The sequence below is a fragment of the Oncorhynchus gorbuscha genome, linkage group LG22 (genome assembly GCF_021184085.1).
Source record: "Oncorhynchus gorbuscha isolate QuinsamMale2020 ecotype Even-year linkage group LG22, OgorEven_v1.0, whole genome shotgun sequence".
NCBI classification, from domain to species: Eukaryota; Metazoa; Chordata; class Actinopteri; order Salmoniformes; family Salmonidae; genus Oncorhynchus; species Oncorhynchus gorbuscha.
This window is the reverse complement of record NC_060194.1, coordinates 34433833-34458373: the sequence shown is the minus strand read 5'-3', so window position 1 is coordinate 34458373 and position 24541 is coordinate 34433833. Positions and strand designations below refer to the sequence as shown.

The 24541-nt window shown below is 43.9% G+C and overlaps 1 protein-coding gene across 1 annotated transcript in view; it reads left to right on the top strand.

Moving 5' to 3' along the window:
* Positions 1-24541, top strand: part of LOC124010166 (ephrin type-A receptor 4-like) — a 68243-nt gene that overhangs the window by 5479 nt on the left and 38223 nt on the right. Inside the window, exons 3-4 of the mRNA XM_046322551.1 lie at positions 60-368; positions 526-880. Coding sequence (XP_046178507.1) covers positions 60-368; positions 526-880 — 664 coding nt within the window. The remainder of the gene's footprint in view (positions 1-59; positions 369-525; positions 881-24541) is intronic.

The window sequence follows — 24541 nt, the reverse complement described above, 5'->3', positions numbered from 1 at the left end:
CATGAAATTGGGGAGAAAAAGGTGTCTAATAATTGGAATGTTTGTATGTGTGTTGCCAGTGGGAGGAGGTGAGCATCATGGATGAGAAGAACATCCCCATCAGAACGTACCAGGTGTGTAACGTGATGGAACCCAGCCAGAGCAACTGGCTTAGAACTGACTGGATCCCTCGGTCTGGTGCGCAGCGCATCTATGTCGAGATCAAGTTCACCCTCCGGGACTGTAACAGCCTGCCTGGAGTCACTGGCACCTGCAAGGAGACCTTCAACCTCTACTACTATGAGTCTAACAATGACAGAGAGCACTACATCAGAGAGAGCAACTTCCTCAAGATCGACACAGTGGCAGCCGACGAGAGCTTCACTCAGGTTAGGACTCTTGCTTCATTATTACTCTCTCTGTCAAAGTTTCAGATCTGATGGTATGTTGATTTGATGTTCTTTTTTCAGTGTAGAAATCACTATGAGGTAACATTGTGTTGCAATGGCTATTGATAATTATTAATGATATTATTATTATGATCAGGTGGACATCGGGGATCGCATCATGAAGCTAAATACGGAGGTGCGTAATGTAAAGGTCACAACCCGGAAGGGTTTCTACCTGGCGTTCCAGGATGTTGGCGCCTGCATCGCTCTGATCTCAGTTCGCGTTTTCTACAAGACCTGCCCCCTCAGCATCCGTAACCTGGCAACCTTCCCAGATACTAACACTGGAGCTGACACTTCCTCGTTAGTGGAGGTCAGGGGGTCGTGTGTGAACCAATCAGAGGAAAGGGAGGAGCCTAAGATGTATTGTGGCGCAGATGGAGAATGGCTGGTTCCCATTGGTGGGTGTGTCTGTATCCCAGGATACGAGGAGAAAGGTGGAGCCTGTCAGGGTAAGGCATTTGATTTACATATATTTAAATTTAATCACCACATTTTATTTGAAATTATATCGAACCCTGGGTGTATGCACTTAGTCGACTGAGCTAAAGTTAAGTCATCGGCTCTGAGCTCTGGACGAGACATGGAAATAGGAGAGACTGTCGGGAACAGATGTTCTGAAGACAGTTTTATAGCACGCCATTTCTCTCTCTATTAAACACACGGAAACACACACACACAGCAGTTGAGGCTCAATGCTTCAGTAGGGAGTGATATACAGCTGTGTGACTATTCTGACAAACTTATTTATGATGACCATAGCCGCAGCCTGCGGACCCAGCGGAGCATGTGTGTGTGATAGTAGAGAAAGGGGTACCTATCAAATTGTTCTGTATGTGACAGACACCAGCTTCTCTCTCCCACTCTCTTCCTCTCTGTGCCTCTCTCCCCATTCATACCTCTCTCTCTTTCTCCATAGTAGAGTTAATGACATCTGAAAGCTGTTTTCTTTAACAAGATTGAACTAAACCCTCGACTTTGGTCAGCTTTGATCTGAAATTAAGGACCGGCTATTTTTAACAGTATATCCTTTCCCCCGCTCTATCAAATCAAGACAGCCCACTCAGGACTGGAGTACTCTAGTGGTGCCAAAGTACTCTCAGACTTAATGACCTACTGGACTGAAAATGACATCTTAACATTTCCATCATGTCACTTAGCGCAGTGGTTCCCAACCAGAGCTACTAGGACCCCTGGGGGTACTTGGCCTATCCACAGGGGGTGGTTTAAAATATATATATACAGTATATATATTTTACCTTTATTTAACTGGGCAGGTCAGTTATGAACACATTCTTATTTTCAATGACAGCCTAGGAACAGTGGGTTAACTGCCTTGTTCAGGGGCAGAACAACAGATTTTTACCTTGTCAGCTCGGGGATTCTACCTTGCAACCTTTCGGTTACTAGCCCAACGCTCTAACCACTAGGCTACCTGCTGCCCCACTTGAGAAAACTCATGAGACTATAGGCCTACAGGTAAAATGCACACGAGGGGGTACTTCAGGGGTACTCCAGGCAGAGCTAAATTTAGTTGGTGGTACAGTAACCAAAAAAGGCTAGGAACCACTGAATTAGTGGACTAGTGACCAACAAGGACATAGAGAAACAGGGAAAGAATGAGGCAGTGAATGAGAAGAATACTTTATAGCTCTATAGAGAGCTATGAAGAAAGAGTCCCCCCTCCCCCATGGGAGAAATCAAAAGGTGGCCCTCTCTCACAGCCTCGCCTGCCATTGGATGGATACAAGGTGGATAGTGGGAAGGGGGAGGCATTAATCTTCAATGTGGGCTCGCTAAAGGCTTGTGGAGGGTTGGAGGGAGGTGGAGGGGAGGAGAGAGAGGGAGGAGAGGAGGAAGAGATTTGTTTGTGAATGAGGGAGGAGTTCTATGAGGAGGCCATTGGTGGATTAAGTCATTAATGACAGCCCAGCCTCCTAATTGTTGCTGTGTCTCAGTGTTAGAGGGGGTGCACGAGGGGTGAACATGGAAGAGGTTCAGGGTTACCCCCCCTCCCCTAATCTTTATACCCCACCTGTGTACCTCACCTGCATGGGGGATACAGCTTATTCATCTCTGCAGATTTTGCTGCGAAGAGACAGAATCTTAAGATAATTTGTTTTGGTACTGTCCATACAACAAGATAACTAATGTAAAACATACTGTGTCCGTAAAACGTATATGCTGTATATACTACCTTTCAAAAGTTTGGGGTCACTTAGAAATCTCCTTGTTTTTTTAAATGAAAGCACTTTTTTTTGTCCACTAAAATTACATTAAATTGATCAGAAATACACTGTGGATATTGTTAATGTTGTAAATTACTATTGTAGCTGGAAACGGCTGATTTTTAACAGAATATCTACATAGGCGTACAGAGGCCCATTATCAGCAACTATCACTCCTGTGTTCCAATGGCACGTTGTGTTAGCTAATCCAAGTTGATCATTTTAAAAGGCTAATTGAACATTATAAAACCATTTTGCAATTATGTTAGCACAGCTGAAAATTATTGTTATGATTAATGAAGCAGTAAAACTGGCCTTCTTTAGACTAGTTGAGTGTCTGGAGCATCAGCATTTGTGGGTTCGATTACAGGCTCAAAATGACCAGAAACAAATAACTTTCTTCTGAAACTAGTCAGTCTATTTTTGTTCTGAGAAATTAAGGCTATTCCATGCGAGAAACTGCCAAGAAACTGAAGATCTTGTACAACGCTGTGTACTACACCCTTCACAGAACAGTGCAAACGGGCTCTAACCAGAATAGAAAGAGTGGGAGGCCCCGGTGCACAACTGAGCAAGAGGGAAAGTACATTAGAGTGTCTAGTTTGAGAAACAGATACCTCACAAGTCCTCAACTGGCAGCTTCATTGAATAGTACCCCCAAAACCAGTCTCAGCGTCAACAGTGAAGAGGCGTCTCCGGGATGCTGGCCTTCTAGGCAGAGTTCCACTGTCCAGTGTCTGTGTTCTTTTGCCCATCCTAATCTTTTCTTTTTATTGGCCAGTCCGAGATATGACTTGTTCTTTGCAACTCTGCCTAGAAGGCCAGCGTCCCGGAGTCGCCTCTTCACCGTTGACATATATTTGTATTTATTTTACATTTTTATTTAACTAGGCAAGTCAGTTAAGAACAAATTCCTATTTACAATTACAGTCTACCAATAGCCAAAAGGCCTCCTGCGGGGACGGGAGCCTGGGATTTTAAAAAACAAACAATATAAATATAGGACAAAACACACATCACAACAAGAGACACAACACTTCATAAAGAGATACCTAAGACAACATAACAAGGCAGAAACACATGACAAAACAGCATGGTAGCAACACAACATGCCAACAACATGTCCACAGCACAAAGGTCAAGAAGGTAGAGACAACAATACATCATACAAAGCAGCAACAACTGTCAGTAAGAGTGTCCATGATTGAGTCTTTGAGTGATTGAGATAAAACTGTCCAGTTTGAGTGTTTGTTGCAGCTCGTTCCGGTCGCTAGCTGCAGCGAACTGAAAAGCGGAGCGGCCAAGGGATGTGTGTTGTATGTGGAGAATTAGGGCTGCAGTAGATAACTCAGATAGGGGGGAGTGAGGCCTAAGAGGGTTTTATAAATGAGCATCAACCAGTGGGCCTTGCGACGGGTATACGGAGTTGACCAGTTTATAGAGGGGTATAGAATCCAGTGATGTGTCCTATAAGGAGCATTGGTGGCAAATCTGATGGCCGAATGGTTAAGAACATCTAGCCGCTCAAGAGCACCCTTACCTGCCGAACTATAAATGATGTCTCCGTAATCTTGCATGGGTATGATGGTCATCTGAATCAGTTAGCTTGGCAGCTGGGATAAAAGAGTAGTGACTACGATAGAGGAAACCAAGAGGTGACAACCCTCAGAGGTAGTAATCACACTGGTGGGGAGAGGGGCATTCTTCTTAATTCTTACTACCACATGACCTTTGTTTTGGAGGTGTTCAGAACAAGGTTAAGGGTAGAGAAAGCTTGTTGTACACTGTGTGTGTGTGTGTGTGTGTGTGTGTGTGTGTGTGTGTGTGTGTGTGTGTGTGTGTGTGTGTGTGTGTGTGTGTGTGTGTGTGTGTGTGTGTGTGTGTGTGTGTGTGTGTGTGTGTGTGTGTGTGTGTGTGTGTGTGTGTGTGTGTGTGTGTGTGTGTGTGTGTAATTTGCCCCAAAAATATATGGGGAATTGGAGTAATGCAGACAACTACATTGACGCTACAGTCTATCTGCTATATTAAAGCTGATCTACCCCCTAATGAAAAGATTATTATACAGTTGTTTTTAAAATACATTTAAAAATAGAGCAGGGTCATGCTGGAGGTTGATGAAGATGTCAAAAGAGAGGAGGAGCATAGAGACAACAGAGGCGGTTTAAATGGGAATGGGACAGCCACACTCAGGAATAAAAGAGGATCTCTGCATTTTGTTAGTTTTATTTGAGTTTTGTCACCTACTTTTTAGAGGGACTTTGTTCCGCTGTGGCTGCTCATCTGCTGCTGATAATCTGTGTTGTTATGTGGGTTACATCTGTGTGTGTATGTGGGTGGTATTTGTGCGTGTTCAGTATGTGGATGGTATCTGTGTGTGTTTATGTATGTGGGTGGTAAGAATCCAATGTGGCTCAGCAGGAAGACGTGTTTGTTTTCATCCCATGTAAATATAGTCTTTTTCAGAGTTTTTTGTATACATTTCAATCTCTTTTTTTCCATTTTCAAAAGAAATATACATTCCTGCAACCTGCCTCACCCAATGCGGTACGGATCAGCTATTTTTTTAGACCTTATAACTGGAAGCTCCATCAGAGGCTAGCCAGCTAATTAGTTACGAGCTATTTAGTCATTGTTAGCCTCTGCTAGCTGTCTTACCTTTAGCTCGGACTCCTGCCGCTTTAGCCTGGATAGCCCGGATAATACCTGCCAGTCTGCACAGCGCGATACCAGCCCTGAGCATATGGGACTGCTTTTTCCACTACATCACCGGATTCCTGCCGCAAGCTCTGGACCATTACACCAGATCTTTGCAGCTAGCTAGTTACTACCGTGGAGCTATTGTGGCTAACGCCCTTGTCCAGAATCATGCACCAATTAGCCCCGAGCTAGGCTCATCTCCCGGCTAGCAAACGAAGTACACCAACTACAACACCTCTCTTGCTAATTGGCCTGGACCCTTTGTCGGCACGGAGCCCCGCCAATCCATCATGACTGGTCTGCTGACGTAACTAGGCCGTTGTGCTCTCAACTGTCCTCTGCGTCGTGGATGTTTGTTGATGATCCATCTGCTAGCCCCGGCCTGCTAGCTCCCTGAATGCCGTGTCTCCCGCTCGCTCAACGTAGTAATCGAATACCGAACTGTTCAGCTAATCAGCTAACCTTAACCCGGTCAACTCCTGCCAGTCTGCACAGCGCGATTCAACCCAGAGCATACCGGACTGCTTTTCCTCCACCAAATCTCCATATCTCCAGAGCGTCCTACCGCAAGCTCTGAACCTTTCACCTGGATCAGCACAGCTAGCTAGCTGCTATCCAAGTGCCTACTCCTGGCTAACGTCTCTGTCCCGAAGCAAGCACCAGTTAGCCGGGAACTAGCCTCGTGCTACGCCTATCTCTCGGCTAGCTGAAAAGGTCCAACAGCCACTTCTTGGGCTACAATACCTATTTTTCTAAGTGACCTGGACCCATTCTGAAAGAGCTGCAAAACCTGGACCCGTATAAATCAGCTGGGCTTGACAATCTGGACCCTCTATTTCTGAAACTATCCGCCGCCATTGTCGCAACCCCTATTACCAGCCTGTTCAACCGCTCTTTCATATCGTCTGAGATCCCCAAGGATTGGAAAGCTGCTGCAGTCATCCCCCTCTTCAAAGGGGGAGACACCCTGGACCCAAACTGTTACAGACCTATATCCATTCTGCCCTGCCTATCTAAGGTCTTCGAAAGCCAAGTCAACAAACAGGTCACTGACCATCTCGAATCCCACTGTACCTTCTCCGCTATGCAATCTGGTTTCCGAGCCGGTCACGGGTGCACCTCAGCCACACTCAAGGTACTAAACGACATCATAACTGCCATCGATAAAAGACAGTACTGTGCAGCCGTCTTCATCGACCTTGCCAAGGCTTTCGACTCTGTCAATCACCAGATTCTTATCGGCAGACTCAGTAGCCTCGGTTTTTCGGATGACTGCCTTGCCTGGTTCACCAATTACTTTGCAGACAGAGTTCAGTGTGTCAAATCGGAGGGCATGCTGTCCGGTCCTCTGGCAGTCTCTATGGGGGTGCCACAGGGTTCAATTCTCGGGCCGACTCTTTTCTCTGTATATATCAATGATGTTGGTCTTGCTGCGGGCGATTCCCTGATCCACCTCTACGCAGACGACACCATTCTATATACTTTCGGCCCATCATTGGACACTGTGCTATCTAACCTCCAAACGAGCTTCAATGCCATACAACACTCCTTCCGTGGCCTCCAAATGCTCTTAAACGCTAGTAAAACCAAATGCATGCTTTTCAACCGATCGCTGCCTGCACCCGCATGCCCGACTAGCATCACCACACTGGATGGTTCCGACCTTGAATATGTGGACACCTATAAGTACCTAGGTGTCTGGCTAGGCTGCAAACTCTCCTTCCAGACCCATATCAAACATCTCCAATCGAAAATCAAATCAAGAGTCGGCTATCTATTCCACAACAAAGCCTCCTTCACTCACGCTGCCAAGCTTACCCTAGTAAAACTGACTATCCTACTGATCCTCGACTTCGGCGATGTCATCTACAAAATCGCTTCCAACACTCTACTCAGCAAACTGGATGCAGTTTATCACAGTGCCATCCGTTTTGTCACTAAAGCACCTTATACTACCCACCACTGCGACTTGTATTGTCTAGTCGGCTGGCCCTCGCTACATATTCGTCGCCAGACCCACTGGCTCCAGGTCATCTACAAGGCCATGCTAGGTAAAGCTCCACCTTATCTCAGTTCACTGGTCACGATGGCAACACCCATCCGTAGCATGCGCTCCAGCAGGTGTATCTCACTGATCATCCCTAAAGCCAACACCTCATTCGGCCGCCTTTCGTTCCAGTACTCTGCTGCCTGTGACTGGAACGAATTGCAAAAATCGCTGAAGTTGGAGACTTTTATCTCCCTCACCAACTTCAAACATCAGCTATCTGAGCAGCTAACCGATCGCTGCAGCTGTACATAATCTATTGGTAAATAGCCCACCCATTTTAACCTACCTCATCCCCACAGTTTTTATTGATTTACTTTTCTGCTCTTTTGCACACCAATATCTCTACCTGTACATGATCATCTGATCATTTATCACTCCAGTGTTAATCTGCAATATTGTAATTATTCCCCTACCTCCTCATGCCTTTTGCACACATTGTATATAGACTCCCATTTTTTCTACTGTGTTATTGACTTGTTAATTGTTTATTCCATGTGTAACTCTGTGTTGTCTGTTCACACTGCTATGCTTTATCTTGGCCAGGTCGCAGTTGCAAATGAGAACTTGTTCTCAACTAGCCTACCTGGTTAAATAAAGGTGAAATAAATAAATAAATAAAATTTTACTGCCGACGCAGAGCACAGCCGATCCATCACGACTGGTTAACCGACGTAATCCGCCCGAGGAGGTTTCAACAGGCTCCTCCGTCATGACATCCCCTGAAGCCCCATCCGCTAGCCTGCTATCCGCGGCCCGCTAGCTGTCTTGAGCATATCGGACTGTTAGCTGAATAGGGCCATCAGCCAACTTCTTGGGCTACAATACCTATTTTTCTGTGGCCTGGACTCATTTTACTACCTACATGGAACCCTGCCAATCCATCACGACTGGTCTGCCAACGTAATCGTCAGAGGGGGCTACAACAGACTCTTCCGTCGCCATGTCCCCCTAAGGCCCTTCTGCTAGCCTGCTAGCCCCGGCCCACTAGCTGTCTGAATCTCCGTGTCTTTTCGCCTAGCTACTCACTGGTCCCTATGATCACTCGGCTACGCATGTCTCTCCCTAATGTCAGTATGCCTTGTCCATTGGGGTTTTGGTTAGTGATTATTGTCTTATTTCACTGTAGAGCCTCCAGCCCTGCTCAATATGCCTTAGCTAGCCCTTCTGTTCCACCTCCCACATGTGTGGTGACCTCACCTGGTTTAAATGGTGTCTCTAGAGACAAAACCTCTCATCGTCACTCAATGCCTAGGTTTACCTCCACTGTATTCACATCCAACCATACCCTTGTCTGTACATTATGCCATGAATCTATTCTTCCGCTCCCAGAAACCTGCTCCTTTCACTCTCTGTTCTGAACGCACTAAACGACCAGTTCTTATAGAGGTTAGTTAGCACAGTGTCCAAAGAAGGTCTGTTCCTCTGGGGATGTAGAGGTTAATCCAGGCCCTGCAGCGCCTTGCTCCACTCCCATTCCCCAGGCTCTCTCATTTGTTGAATCTAACCGTAAAAACCTTAGTTTCATACATGTTAACATTAGAAGCCTCCTCTCTAAGTTTTTTTTATTTACTGCTGCAACACACTCTACCAGCCCAGATGTCCTAGCCGTGTCTGAATCCTGGCTTAGAAAGGCCACCAAAAAATCCTGAGATTTCCATCCCTAACGATAACATTTCCCGACAAGATAGAACTGCCAAAGGGGGCGGAGTTAGCCTGCAGATTTCTGTCATACTATCCAGGTCTGTGCCCAAGCACTTCGAGCTTTGACTTCTAAAAATCCACCTTTCCAGTAACAAGTCTCTCACCGCTCCCGCTTGTTATAGACCACCTTCAGCCACCTGCTGTGCCCTGGACACCATATGTGAATTGATTGCCCCCCATCCATCTTCAGAGCTCGTACTGTTAGGTGACCTAAACTGGGACATGCTTAACACCCCGGCCATCCTACAATCTAAGCTAGATGCCCTCAATCTCACACAAAAGATCAATGAACCTACCAGGTACAACCCCAAATCCGTAAACACGGACACCCTCATAGATATTATTCTGACCAACCTGCCCTCTAAATACACCTCTGCTGTCTTCAACCAGGATCTCAGTGATCACTGCCTCATTGCCTGTGTCCGTAATGGGTCTGTGGTCAAACGTTCACCCGTCATCACTGTCAAACGCTCCCTAAAACACTTCAGCGAGCATGCCTTTCTAATTGACCTCTACACAGATGACACTATTCTGTATACTTCTGGACCTTCTTTGGACACTGTGCTAACTAACCTCCAGACGAGCTTCCATAGAGTGGGGGTCATTGTCCATTTGGAAGACCCATTTGTGATCAAGCTTTAACTTCCTGACTGTCTTGAGATGTTGCTTCAATATATCCACATAATTATCCGTCCTCATGATGCCATCTATTTTGTGACGTGCACCAGTCTCTCCTGCAGCAAAACACCCCCACAACATGATGCTGCCACCCCTGTGCTTCACGGTTGGGATGGTGTTCTTCGGGATGGTGTTCTCCCCCTTTTTCCTCTAAACTTATTAATGGTCATTATGGCCAAACAGTTCTATTTTTGTTTCATCAGACCAGAGGAAATTTCTCCAAAAAGTACAATCTTTGTCCCCATGTGCAGTTGCAAACTGTTGTCTGGCTTTTTATGGTGGTTTTGGAACAGTGGATTCTTCATTGCTGAGCGGCCTTTCAGGTTATGTCGATATAGGACTCATTTTACTGTGGATATATATACTTTTGTACCTGTTTCCTCCAGCATCTTCACAAGGTCCTTTGCTGCTGTTCTGGGATTGATTTGCACTTTTTTTTTTGCACTTTTCGCACCAAGTATTTTCATCTCTAGGAGACAGAACGCATCTCCTTCCTGAGTGGTATGATGGCTGCGTAGTCCCATGGTGTTTATACTTGCACACTATTTTTCGTACAGATGAATGTGGTACCTTCAGGCATTTGGAAATTGCTCCCAAGGATGAACCAGACTTGTGGAGGTCTACAAAAACAATTCTGATGTCTTGGCTTTTCCCATGATGTCAAGCAAAGAGGCATTGAGTTTGAAGGTAGGCCTTGAAATACATCCACAGGTACACCAACCAATTGACTCAAATTATGTCAATTAGCCTATCAGAAGCTTCTAAAGCCATGACGTAATTTTCTGGACTTTTCCAAGCTGTTTAAAGGCACAGTCAACTTAGTGTATGTAAACTTCTGTTCCACTGGAATTGTGACACAGTGAATTATAAGTGAAATAATCTGTCTGTTAACAATTGTTGTAAAAATTACTTGTATCATGCACAAAACTATAGTTTATTAACAAGAATTAATAACAAGATTTGTGGAGTGGTTGAAAAACTAGTTTTAAAGACTCCAACCTAACTGTATGTAAACTTCCAACTTCAACTGTATGTGTGTATGTGGGTGGTGTCTGTGTGGGTGGTGCATGTGTGAGTGGTAATTTTGTGTGTATTTGTGGGTGGTATCTGTGAGTGTGTGGGTGGTGTTTGTTTGTGTACAGTGCCTTCAGAAAGTATTTCCAACCCTTGACTTTTTCCACTTTTTCTTGTGTTAAAAAGTGCGATTAAAATAGATGTGATTGTATTTTTGTTGTTGTCAACTATTTACCCAAAATTCACAATTCTTCCAGCTCTGTCAAGTTTGTTGTTGATCATTGCTAGACTACCATTTTCAGGTCTTGCCATAGATGTTCAAGTAGATTTAAGTCAAAACTGTAACTCGGACACTCAGGAACATTCTCTGTCTTTTTGGTAAGCAACTCCAGTGTAGATTTGCTTTGTGTTTTAGGTTATTGTCATGCTGAAAGGCAAATTCATATCCCAGTGTCTGTTGGAAAGCAGACTGAACCTGGTTTTCCTCTAGGCTTTTGACCGTGCTTAGCTCTATTCAGTTACTTTTTACATTAAAAAAACCTCCTAAGTCATTGCTGATAACAAACATACCCATAACATGACGCAGCCACCATCATGTGTGAAAATATGAAGAGTGATACTCGGTGACGTGTTGGATTTTCCACAAACATAACACTTTGTATTCAGGACATGAAGTTAATTTCATTGCAGTTTTACTTTAGTGCCTTATTGCAAACAGGATGCATGTTTTGGAATATTTTTATTCTGTACAGGCTTCCTTCTTTTCACTCTGTCATTTAGGTTATTATTGTGGAGCAACTACAATGTTGTTTCGTCTTCAGTTTTATCCTATCATAGCCATTAAACTCTATAACAGTTGTAAAGTCACCATTGGCCTCATGGTGAAATCCTTGAGTGGTTTCCTTCCTTTCTAGCAACTTAGTTAGGAAGGAAGCCTATACCTTTGTGACTGGGTGTATTTATACACCATCCAAAGTGTGTTCAGTGTGTTTTTTCCATCTACCAATAGGTGCCCTTCTTTGCGAGGCATTGGAAAACCTCCCCTGGTCTTTGTGGTTGAATCTGTGTTTGAAATTCACTGCTCGACTGAGGATCTTACAGATAATTGTATGTGTGGGATACAGAGATAGGGTAGACATTCAAAAATAATGTCAAGCGCTATTATTGCACACAGAGTGAGTCCATGCAACTTATTATCTAACTTGTTAAGCACATTTTTACTCCTGTGGAGTCACTGGCCTATTTCTGAATGCACTGTATGAGAGAGAGATGTGAATTTGTAAGATGTGTCCAAGTGTGAGAGAGATGTCAGAGAGATATTATGGCTGTAATTCACTCCTATGTACCTTCAGAGCACCCAACAGAGCATTCGGCATTTGGTTGTGTGTATGCTTGTCTAAGTGTGTGTATGCGTGCATTTGTGCATGTGTGGAAGAGAAATGGAGAGTGAGTTGGAGTGGGACAGAGAGAAAGATTGTGGGTGCAGATAGCCGTACTGAGTGTGTAATTGCAGTAGACATCTCATCAGTCTGTCATAATTATAAGCAGATGTGGGACTTGTCCAGGTACTCAGCTCTGTTTGTGTGTGTGTGCATGCTTCTCTCTATGTGGGAGAATCCTGAATACATGATCATCACCTGTCTAGTGAGAGAGGAGAAAGAGAGAGATATGGGGATGAGATAGATGTATAGAGTTAGGGGGTGGGAGAACAAGAGGAGAGTGAAAAAGCAACATTCACAGTAAAGGTGCCCTTAAATTTCTGTCATCTTTGTAATTTACATATTATTTTCTTTTTTACACAAATGCAAATCCAGAAAATGCTAATCCAGCTCTTTACATAGTTGTGTGTCTATTTCTGTGTTGGTTTCCATAACCCTGTACTCTCTCTCACTCTCTGTCTCTTCCAAAGGAATAGAGATATTTCAAATGTTATATTATGTCGATATACAGTGTTACAAACTGCAGAAATAGTTCAAATACAATAGGGAAAATAAATAAACATAAATATGGGTTTGTTCTTCACTAGTTCCCTTTTTTAGTAGCAACAGGTCACAAATCTCACTTCTGTGATGGTGGTATTTCACCCAATACATATGGGAGTTTATCAAAATTGTATTTGTTTTGGAATTCTTTGTGGGTCTGTGTAATCTTTGGGAAATAGGTGTCTCTAATGTGGTCATACATTTGGCAGGAAGTGCAGCTCAGTTATCATCAAATTTTTGTTGGCAGTGTGCACAATAGCGTGTCTTCTCTTAAAGCCAGGTCTGCCTATGGTGGCCTTTCTCAATTAGCAAGACTATGCTCACTGAGTCTGTACATAGTCAAAGCTTTCCTTAATTTTTGGTCAGTCACAGTGGTCAGGTATTCTGCCACTGTGTACTCTCTACGGCCAAATAGCGTTATAGTTTGCTCTGTTTTTTCGTTATTTCTTTCCAATGTGTCAAGTAATTATCTTTTTGTTTTCATGATTTGGTTGGGTCTAATTGTGTTGCTCTGTGGGGTCTGTTTGTGAACAGAGGGGACTCACATATGTGATCGACTGGCTCGATTCGGTCTTATGAAGCAACATTTGTTTTTTACATTGGATAAAAGTAGACTCCGAGCTAGAAAATGTTATCATACACTTGTCGTGTCTTTACTATCATTAAACTGAAGACTTATAAGTTTTATCAAAGATTCTCTGTAATTAGTATTAAATCAAATCAAAATCAAATCAAATTTTATTTGTCACATACACATGGTTAGCAGATGTTAATGCGAGTGTAGCGAAATGCTTGTGCTTCTAGTTCCGACAATGCAGTGATAACCAACAAGTAATCTAACTAACAATTCCAAAACTACTGTCTTATACACAGTGTAAGGGGATAAGGAACATGTACATAAGGATATATGAATGAGTGATGGTACAGAGCAGCATACAGTAGATGGTATCGAGTACAGTATATACATATGAGATGAGTGTGTAGACAAAGTAAACAAAGTGGCATAGTTAAAGTGGCTAGTGATACATGTGTTACATAAGGATGCAGTCGATGTTGTAGAGTACAGTATATACATATGCATATGAGATGAATAATGTAGGGTAAGTAACATTATATAAGGTAGCATTGTTTAAAGTGGCTAGTGATATATTTACATCATTTCCCATCAATTCCCATTATAAAATGGCTGGAGTTGGGTCAGTGTCAATGACAGTGTGTTGGCAGCAGCCACTCAATGTTAGTGGTGGCTATTTAACAGTCTGATGGCCTTGAGATAGAAGCTGTTTTTCAGTCTCTCGGTCCCAGCTTTGATGCACCTGTACTGACCTCGCCTTCTGGATGATAGCGGGGTGAACAGGCAGTGGTTCGGGTGGTTGATGTCCTTGATGATCTTTATGGCCTTCCTGTAACAACGGGTGGTGTAGGTGTCCTGGAGGGCAGGTAGTTTGCCCCCGGTGATGCGTTGTGCAGTCCTCACTACCCTCTGGAGAGCCTTACGGTTGAGGGCGGAGCAGTTGCCGTACCAGGCGGTGATACAGCCCGCCAGGATGCTCTCGATTGTGCATCTGTAGAAGTTTGTGAGTGCTTTTGGTGACAAGCCAAATTTCTTCAGCCTCCTGAGGTTGAATAGGCGCTGCTGCGCCTTCTTCACGACGCTGTCAGTGTGAGTGGACCAATTCAGTTTGTCTGTGATGTGTATGCCGAGGAACTTAAAACTAGCTACCCTCTCCACTACTGTTCCATCGATGTGGATAGGGGGTGTTCCCTCTGCTGTTTCCTGAAGTCCACAATCATCTCCTTAGTTTTGTTGACGTTGAGTGTGAGGTTATTTTCCTGACACCACACTCCAAGGGCCCTCACCTCCTCCCTGTAGGCCGTCTCGTCGTTGTTGGTAATCAAGCCTACCACTGTTGTGTCGTCCGCAAACTTGATGATTGAGTTGGAGGCGTGCGTGGCCACGCAGTCGTGGGTGAACAGGGAGTACAGGAGAGGGCTCAGAACGCACCCTTGTGGGGCCCCCGTGTTGAGGATCAGCGGGGAGGAGATGTTGTTGCCTACCCTCACCACCTGGGGGCGGCCCGTCAGGAAGTCCAGTACCCAGTTGCACAGGGCGGGGTCGAGACCCAGGGTCTCGAGCTTGATGACGAGCTTGGAGGGTACTATGGTGTTGAATGCCGAGCTGTAGTCGATGAACAGCATTCTCACATAGGTATTCCTCTTGTCCAGGTGGGTTAGGGCAGTGTGCAGTGTGGTTGAGATTGCATCGTCTGTGGACCTATTTGGGCGGTAAGCAAATTGGAGTGGGTCTAGGGTGTCAGGTAGGGTGGAGGTGATATGGTCCTTGACTAGTCTCTCAAAGCACTTCATGATGACGGAAGTGAGTGCTACGGGCGGTAGTCGTTTAGCTCAGTTACCTTAGCTTTCTTGGGAACAGGAACAATGGTGGCCCTCTTGAAGCATGTGGGAACAGCAGACTGGTATAGGGATTGATTGAATATGTCCGTAAACACACCGGCCAGCTGGTCTGCGCATGCTCGGAGGGCGCGGCTGGGGATGCCGTCTGGGCCTGCAGCCTTGCGAGGGTTAACACGTTTAAATGTCTTAATCACCTCGGCTGCAGTGAAGGAGAGACTGCATGTTTCCGTTGCAGGCCGTGTCAGTGGCACTGTATTGTCCTCAAAGCGGGCAAAAAAGTTATTTAGTCTGCCTGGGAGCAAGACATCCTGGTCCGTGACTGGGCTGGATTTCATCTTGTAGTCCGTGATTGACTGTAGACCCTGCCACATGCCTCTTGTGTCTGAGCCATTGAATTGAGATTCCACTTTGTCTCTGTACTGACGCTTAGCTTGTTTGATAGCCTTACGGAGGGAATAGCTGCACTGTTTGTATTCAGTCATGTTGCCAGACACCTTGCCCTGATTAAAAGCAGTGGTTCGCGCTTTCAGTTTCACGCGAATGCTGCCATCAATCCACGGTTTCTGGTTAGGGAATGTTTTTATCGTTGCTATGGGAACGACATCTTCGACGCACGTTCTAATGAACTCGCACACCGAATCAGCGTATTCGTCAATATTCCCATCTGACGCAATACGAAACATGTCCCAGTCCACGTGATGGAAGCAGTCTTGGAGTGTAGAGTCAGCTTGGTCTGACCAGCGTTGGACAGACCTCAGCGTGGGAGCCTCTTGTTTTAATTTCTGTCTGTAGGCAGGGATCAGCAAAATGGAGTCGTGGTCAGCTTTTCCGAAAGGGGGGCGGGGCAGGGCCTTATATGCATCGCGGAAGTTAGAGTAACAGTGATCCAAGGTTTTACCACCCCTGGTTGCGCAATCGATATGCTGATAAAATTTAGGGAGTCTTGTTTTCAGATTGGCTTTGTTAAAATCCCCAGCTACAATGAATGCAGCCTCCGGATAAATGTTTTCCAGTTTGCAAAGAGTTAAATAAAGTTCGTTCAGAGCCATCGATGTGTCTGCTTGGGGGGGGATATATACGGCTGTGATTATAATCGAAGAGAATATTACGCAATTAGACTGATTAATGATGTAATTGTAATTAACTAGGAAGTCGGGGCACCAAGGAAAAATATTCAGATTACAAAGTTATAATTTCCTAAAATAACTTTTCAAATATTTTATCTGATCAATTAGCCTTCGAATTAATGAATTATTTACTTTACCTCACGTTAGTCTCATTCCAAACATCGTAAATGGTTGGTTATCTGCACGAACCCAGTGTTCACAATGAGTCATCCATACATCAATTGTCTTAAATAATTTATTTATTACTAAGTAATTCACAGAAATGCGTAAATATGGTTACAAGAAATGATAGGAGAATATGCCCTAGTGGGCTTGTTAGACAAAAGGGGAAGTGGGGTCGACTAAGAAGTCACTACAGAGTGATAATTATAACAATTGAAATGCTAATCCCTTGCACATGAACGCTCACTCATTCGGGAACAATTGCAATCAATATATATATTTATGTTCAGTGTGTCATCTTGATCGCTGGTGAAAAGTTTGTTTCTTTTTGTAGAATTGTCCGTCTCTCTCTCTCTCCCTCTCTCTCTCTCTCTCTCTCTCTCTCTCTCTCTCTCTCTCTCTCTCTCTCTCTCTCTCTCTCTCTCTCTCTCTCTCTCTCTCTCTGTCGTGGTTATAGTGGATAGTTCAGAGTGACATTCATTCGTTTCGTAATAGAGTGGATGTTTCAGCGGTTGTCGTTCTTCGCGTTCAATGATACCAAATTCCTAGCTGCAGACTAGTAATTAATATCAAAGACTCGTTCTTATTCTGTCGGTATCGATAGTCTAAGAGTTTAACCACGTGGTATGATTAAAAGATTCAGCAATGGTCCACAACCTTTGTCCTCCCCTAATGGAGAAAAAATGGTCTGCAACCTTTAGTCATTTCGTAGTGAGGTAGGCTTGGTCTGCTGATCGAAAACCCGAGTGGGGGTTTTATTTTTTCTAACTGGCTAGCTTGCTAGCTACTTCCAGTCACAAATGGGAGAACACCTCACTGTGGCCATTTTACTCGTCCTATCAGAGCTAGTTAGGCTGTTTTTATGTTATCCAGAGCGTTGGTGACTGTAACTGTGCAGCTGGCAAAAATTTTATTACGCTTTTTTGCCAACGTTTACTGACACCGGCCATATTCAACGGGTGTTCAGAGTTCGTAAATTGGTCAGTTAATCTGCGCTCTAGCACACTCAGACAAGAGTGGTCTGAAATCGGAGTAGATAGCCAGAGCGAATTTACCAGCTATATCTATTGACAGTTGTCGCAGTGACATCATGAACATGCTATTGAAATGGTTACTTGCATAGTGGAGTCTTTTTGTTTAGACATGTAGATAGCTAGCTAAACAATGAAACATAATCCCAACTCATAATGTTACTATCCTGCACGAATCTGCAGGTAGCTAACCAATAAGGTTCAGTGTTAGCTAGCTAACATTAAGCTATAACTAGCAATGCAAATGGCTCTGAGATACGAATAGTATTACTACACAGAACATACATATAACATTAACTAACGAGACAGCCAGCTAAGGTTAGCCAGATAGCCAACAGCACGTTTTAACTTGAAATTAAAATGAGTTTCTGACTAAATTAGAAACGTGTAATATCTGAAAATGTTGCTAGCTAGACTATTTTTACCTGTATACATCCTCCCTCTCTGTCACAGATACCATGGTTGCCCTTAGTTTGAAGATGTAATCTGAAGACAGGTGTTTTATACAATAGCCTTCTGTGTGTTCTCTTTTCGACTCCATCGTAATATTTGCAATCAAACGCCTGAATTTTCTCCATCTCCATAGCTATCATATTGTAATTCCACTGGGTATTCCACTGTTTTCAAAACTCGGTCCTCCAGAAAGTGGAGAGCAACACTTTTGCAATTCTACTACAGTACTTGATATCTTCCAAAAAAAACTTGCGTTACAAATGATTACCTACACATACTGACCAGCTCATGTTATAGACAGAAGCGGGCTACATGGCAGACCAATCCAAATCTCTCAGCATATCCAGCCCATCCATTTTTCTCAGCCAATCTTGGCTTGCGGGAAGGTTCCTGTCCTTTTCTGTGGAAGGTTCCTGTCCTTTTTGCTTCGTATTTACAGATGGCATGCAAGTTTGTTATTAAGACACATGAAAGTTCACATGTTCCAGAAGGCATTTCTTCCAAAAAAAAACATTTTGATTTCTAAAAAAAGTTTACATTCAAATGGAGTGCAACATACGCTTAGTTTCCTGAAACGAGTCACATATGTGCTTACGGGACTCTTATCCAGGTTCATATCTCTGTAGGTGATGGCTTTGTTATGGAAGATTTTTTTACATCAACAAAGCATGAGAACTTTTGTTTTGTTGTAGTCTGCTGTTAATGCATAGAATTTTCCCAAGGTTGCTGTTGACACATATCCCATGGTAGTTATTGAGATCACATTTGTCCTTGGTTCCAAATATTGTGGAAGATTCCAGAGCTGAGGATGAGTGTTTAAGTGTTTAAGCATAGCAAATTGGAATTTGTGGTCTATATATTTTATCATTTCATTGAGGATACCATCAACACCACAGGACTTTTTGTGTTGGAGGTTTATCCTGTACATTCAATGTAATTGGACAATCCAGTGGGTTCTGGAAGTCTTTAGTAGTTGATTCTAAGACACCTCACTATTACAGTGAAATGTTTTGTCCAGGAAGTTGTCTTGAAGGGATTGAATTTGTTGTTGCCTAATTGTTTTTGGTAGGTTTCTACACTATTTTCATTCCATTTATGACATTTCTTAATATTATGCAGTTTCTTTGGCTTTGATGCCTCATGATTTGAGTATTTCTCTGTTCAAGTAGACTGGTTTTGCTGTGATCTGATAAGGGTGTCAGTGGGCTGACTGTGAACGCTCTGAGAGACTCTGTATTGATGTCAGTGACAAAGTAGTCTACAGTACTACTGCCAAGGGATGAGCTGTAGGTGTACCTACCATAAGAGTTCCCTCAAACCCTACCCTGAGGTTGTGGCTGTGGGTGATGTGGTGTGGGTGTAGGACCTCTTGGTGTGGATCCTCCTGGTGCAGGTTCTCCGGGGGGGGGTGTCTCGCTGGTCTGGGCATGGTGTCCATTTCTCTATTGCTCCTGTATGAGGTGCTGGGGCTGCGGTTGAGGGTGATGTCCCTCAGGGCCCTAGCAAAGGTGGGCACTGCTGCCTTGTAGAGGTGGACATGGTCATAAAGGCTGTTTTAGTCCAAGTTGGAGTGGTGGGCCAGGTAAATACAGTGGAGCAAAAAAGTATTTAGTCAGCCACCAATTGTGCAAGTTCTCCCACTTCAAAAGATGAGAGAGGCCTGTAATTTTCATCATAGGTACACTTAAACTATGACAGACAAAATGTGAGAAAAAAAATCCAGAAAATCACATTGTAGGATTTTTAATGAATTTATTTGCACATTATGGTGGAAAACAAGTATTTGGTCAATACCAAAAGTTTATCTCAATACTTTGTTATATACCCTTTGTTGGCAATGACAGATATCAAACGTTTTCTGTAAGTCTTCACAAGGTTTTCACACACTTTTGCTGGTATTTTGGCCCATTCCTCCATGCAGATCTCCTCTAGAGCAGTGATATTTTGGGGCTGTTGCTGGGCAACACAGACTTTCAACCCCCTCCAAAGATTTTCTATGGGGTTGAGATCTGGAGACTGGCTAGGCCACTCCAGGACCTTGAAATGCTTCTCACGAAGCAACTCCTTCGTTGCCCAGGCGGTGTGTTTGGGATCATTCTCATGCTGAAAGACCCAGCCACGTTTCATCTTCAATGCCCTTGCTGATGGAAGGAGGTTTTCACTCAAAATCTCACGATACATGGCCCCATTCATTCTTTCCTTCACACGGATCAGTCGTCCTGGTCCCTTTGCAGAAAAACAGCCCCAAAGCATGATGTTTCCACCCCAATGCTTCAATTTAGCATTCTTTGTCCTCCAAACATGACGAGTTTAGTTTTTACCAAAAAGTTATATTTTGGTTTCATCTGACCATATGACATTCTCCCAATCTTCTTCTGGATCATCCAAATGCTCTCTAGCAAACTTCAGACGTGCCTGAACATGTACTGGCTTAAGCAGGGGGACACGTCTGGCACTGCAGGATTTGGGTCCCTGGCGGCGTAGTGTGTTACTGATTGTAGGCTTTGTTACTTTGGTCCCAGCTCTCTGCAGGTCATTCACTAGGTCCCCCCGTGTGGTTCTGGGATTTTTGCTCACCGTTCTTGTGATCATTTTGACCCCACGGGGTGAGATCTTGCATGGAGCCCCAGATCGAGGAAGATTATCAGTGGTCTTGTACATCTTCCATTTCATAATCAAATCAAATCAAATCAAATTTATTTATATAGCCCTTCGTACATCAGCTGATATCTCAAAGTGCTGTACAGAAACAAGTATAATTGCTCCCACAGTTGATTTCTTCAAACCAAGCTGCTTAGCTATTGCAGATTCAGTCTTCCCAGCCTTACCAGCAGGTCTACAATGTTGTTTCTGGTGTCCTTTGACAGCTCTTTGGTCTTAGCCATAGTGGAGTTTGGAGTGTGACTGTTTGAGGTTGTGGACAGGTGTCTTTTATACTGATAACAAGTTCAAACAGGTGCCATTAATACAGGTAACAAGTGGAGGACAGAGGAGCCTCTTAAAGAAGAAGTTACAGGTCTGTGGGAGTCAGAAGTCTTGCTTGTTTGTAGGTGACCAAAATCTTATTTTCCACCATAATTTGCTAATAAATTCATTAAAAATCCTACAATGTGATTTTCTGGAGTGTACCTATGATGAAAATTACAGGCCTCTCTCACCTTTTTAAGTGGGAGAACTTGCACATTTGGTGGCTGACTAAATACTTTTTTGCCCCACTGTATTTGGTTTTGAGGCACAGTCCTGGTAAATGCTTGCATTCACCCACTGTGGCTGTGTGAAAGGATTTTTGTGGTAGCAGGGTTGAGATTTTCTCTTTCTTGAGTCGGAATTGCTGTTCCAGTGTGTCAGCTGTCTTGGTGCTGGATAGAGGGAGGGACACAGAGTGATGGATAGATGGAGCGATACATGAGGGCAGGATGGACATCAGAGGGAGTTATGGGTTAGACCTGGGGAAAATGAGACGTTTTTCATCGTTAACTGTTGTGGAGTAGTAAACCTAAGGCTGTCCCAATCACTGCTCTGTGGTCTAGGTATTCTTGTAAATTGTAACACAATACAGCTCTCAAATCTTCATCTGATTCAGTAATCCCTGTTCTATTGTGCTACTACCTGCCTGCAGCTCTTGTGAACTAAACCAGAGTTCCTGACCAGATGAACTATGATTAACCTCAAAGGAGACGTTTGTCAACTCCTCTGCAGTGACACACAGTGAGTGGTGTAGTTAAACACAACAGGACATCTGTGTAAGGGTTGGACATTATACTGTTTATGACTACTCTGAGAGAGTGAGATGTCTGTCTGTCAGGCCTATCTCAACCAGGATTAGATCCTTCCTCACACACACACACACACACACACACACACACACACACACACACACACACACACACACACACACACACACACACACACACACACACACACACACACACACACACACACACACACACACACACACACACACACACACACACGTACGTACACACATGCACGCACACACAACTTGTGGGGACACACAATTCAGTCCCATTCAAAATCCTATTTTCCCTAAACCTAACACGTACTCTTACCTTAACCCAAAAACATAAACCTAATGTTAGCTCCTATCCCTAACCCTTGCTCCTAACACTGAATAGGTGTTGACACTCCAGAATTCATCTCTCCTTCCTCCATCAGTCAACCAAACATGCTAGTAATATACTAGTTTAGGTGGATTTAGTTTCACATTCTCACAGCTTTTAGTGTGTGGGGGGGGGCTCAGGCTGGGGGAGGGGCGGTTGGAACCGACAGTGAGAATATTAGCATGTCAAAATCCCCCTGCAGAAATGATTCCCTTCTTTCTCTCACTCTCTCACAGCTTAGAAATAAAGATTTCTACACTCACTCGAACTTGATTATAAACTAATTTTAAAGCCCAAAGCAACATCTAAAAAAATCTGCCAATCGCAATTTATTTAGGCTTTCTAGTGCAGACCAGGGCTTTTGGCCTAGCTAGGTTGCAACACAGTAGCCGACCAGCAGAGCTCATGACTTCACGCTCCAGACCTGGTTGTCTCCCCCCTACCTGCTTGGCTGGCAGCTTCAGCTGCTCTCATCAGGAGATTGGATACAAGAGCCAAGAAACTGACTGTTTACAGTGTGTATCTACTGTCCTTCCTCCTCTGTCACTGTGTGCATTCCTGCCCTGCAGGATCTTATCAGGGGGCGGGTCTCCTGTCTCTCTGAGTCTGATGGATGACCCCGGAGCTGTCAATCAAGGACACACGCGATACCTGACCTGCCATTGACATGGGGAAAAAAACAACACACACACTTACTCTCTCACACACACACGGTCTCTGTCGCTCCCATACTCACACACATGCACAAACACACTGGCACACATTTTGGCACACTGTGAGCTATTGAGGTGTAGCAGGAAGACAGGACACAATGCTGTGAGCTGGCTTTGTCTCCATCCCACCCAGCCCTCCTCCCTCTTCTCCACATTAAAAGGGCAGGTGACTGAAAGAGAGGGAGAGAGAGAATGAAGAGGGAGAGAATAAGAAAGGGATGTGCAGCCATAAACTCTCTCCCCCTCTCTCTCTACCATACCTGCTTTCTCAACCTCTGAATTATCGGCTTTGAAAAGCTAACTGACATTTACTCCTGAGGTGCTGGCCTGTTGCACCCTCTATAACCACTGTGATTATTATTTAACCCTGTTGGTCATCTATGAACGTTTGAATATCTTGAGGAACGAGCCGGCCTTAATGGACATTTTTGTTAGATATTACTGCACTTTTGGAGCTAGGAACACAAGTATTTCACTAAACCTGCAATATCATCAGATAAATATGCAAATGCGACCGATATCATTTGATTTGATGCACTCTTATAATCTCCACCCGGCACAGCCAGAAGAGGACTCGCCACCCCTCACACCTGTGTGTGCGTGTTTTTATGCTATCAGTGCTTAATTGAGCTATAAAAAACAATAATCTTTAAAGCATTCCTTTGTGTTTGAGAGAAAGGACTGATAACCCCAATCCACAAAAGTGGAGACAAATATGACCACAATAACTACCTTGGGATATGCGTCAAAAGCAACCTTGGGAAAATCCTCTGCATTATCATTAACATCAAACTTGTACATTTCCTCAGTGAAAACAATGTACATTGGTTCCTCCTTTAAAGGTTGCGTAATACTGCACATCCCATAGGCATACAGTTATTTTTATCCTCCACTACAATAAGCAAGTAAATGGTAAGCTAGCTATGCTACTTATACTACATTGCACAGAAAGGCAAGCTTACACAATTGTACATTCAATTTGCATTAAATGCTTTAGCTAGCTAGATTCTTTGCATCCACTCTTTCCCACTGTTGCTGGTTTTCTCAGGAGTCACTAAAACATTTAACAACATGAATTGCAATGTCATACTCATGTAATAACACCAGCTAGCTAGCTGGCTAATGTTAGCTAGTCAGCTAATTTGATAAATAGCGATTTTCATGAATGAACTTTATGACAAAAATATGCACAATCATCTGTCTCTACGTTAACTAATGTATTCCTCTCAATTGTACATTTTTTGCTTGACTCATTATGACGTTATAAATACTTACATTTGCTTCCACCGTAATGTTTTGTCAGCCATCTTTGCTGAAGAAAGTCATCAGGGACGGGTGACTCGCGTCAAATTCGCCATTGGAACCACTCGATATGATTGGTCATATAAAAACCTTGGGACCCAAATGCATAATGGTGTTCTATCTCCCCCTTGTGGTGCTCTGGAGCAATGAAGCCGTAACGCTGGGTACCTCTAAGTCCCGCGGTGCAAGCTCACACCTTTTAAAGGAGGCCGTACAATAGACCACGTATTCACCCTGCACACCCTAACTGACACAAACAAACAAAACAAAATAAATGCAACGTCAAACCAAATTAATGGAAAGTGGTGTTGGGGGAAAAACATACGACATTATAAAATCCATGTACACAAACAACAAGTGTGCAGTTAGAATTGGCAAAAAAAACAATTTTACTTCCCCAGGGTTGCGGGGTGAGACAGGGATGCAGCCACCTTCTTCA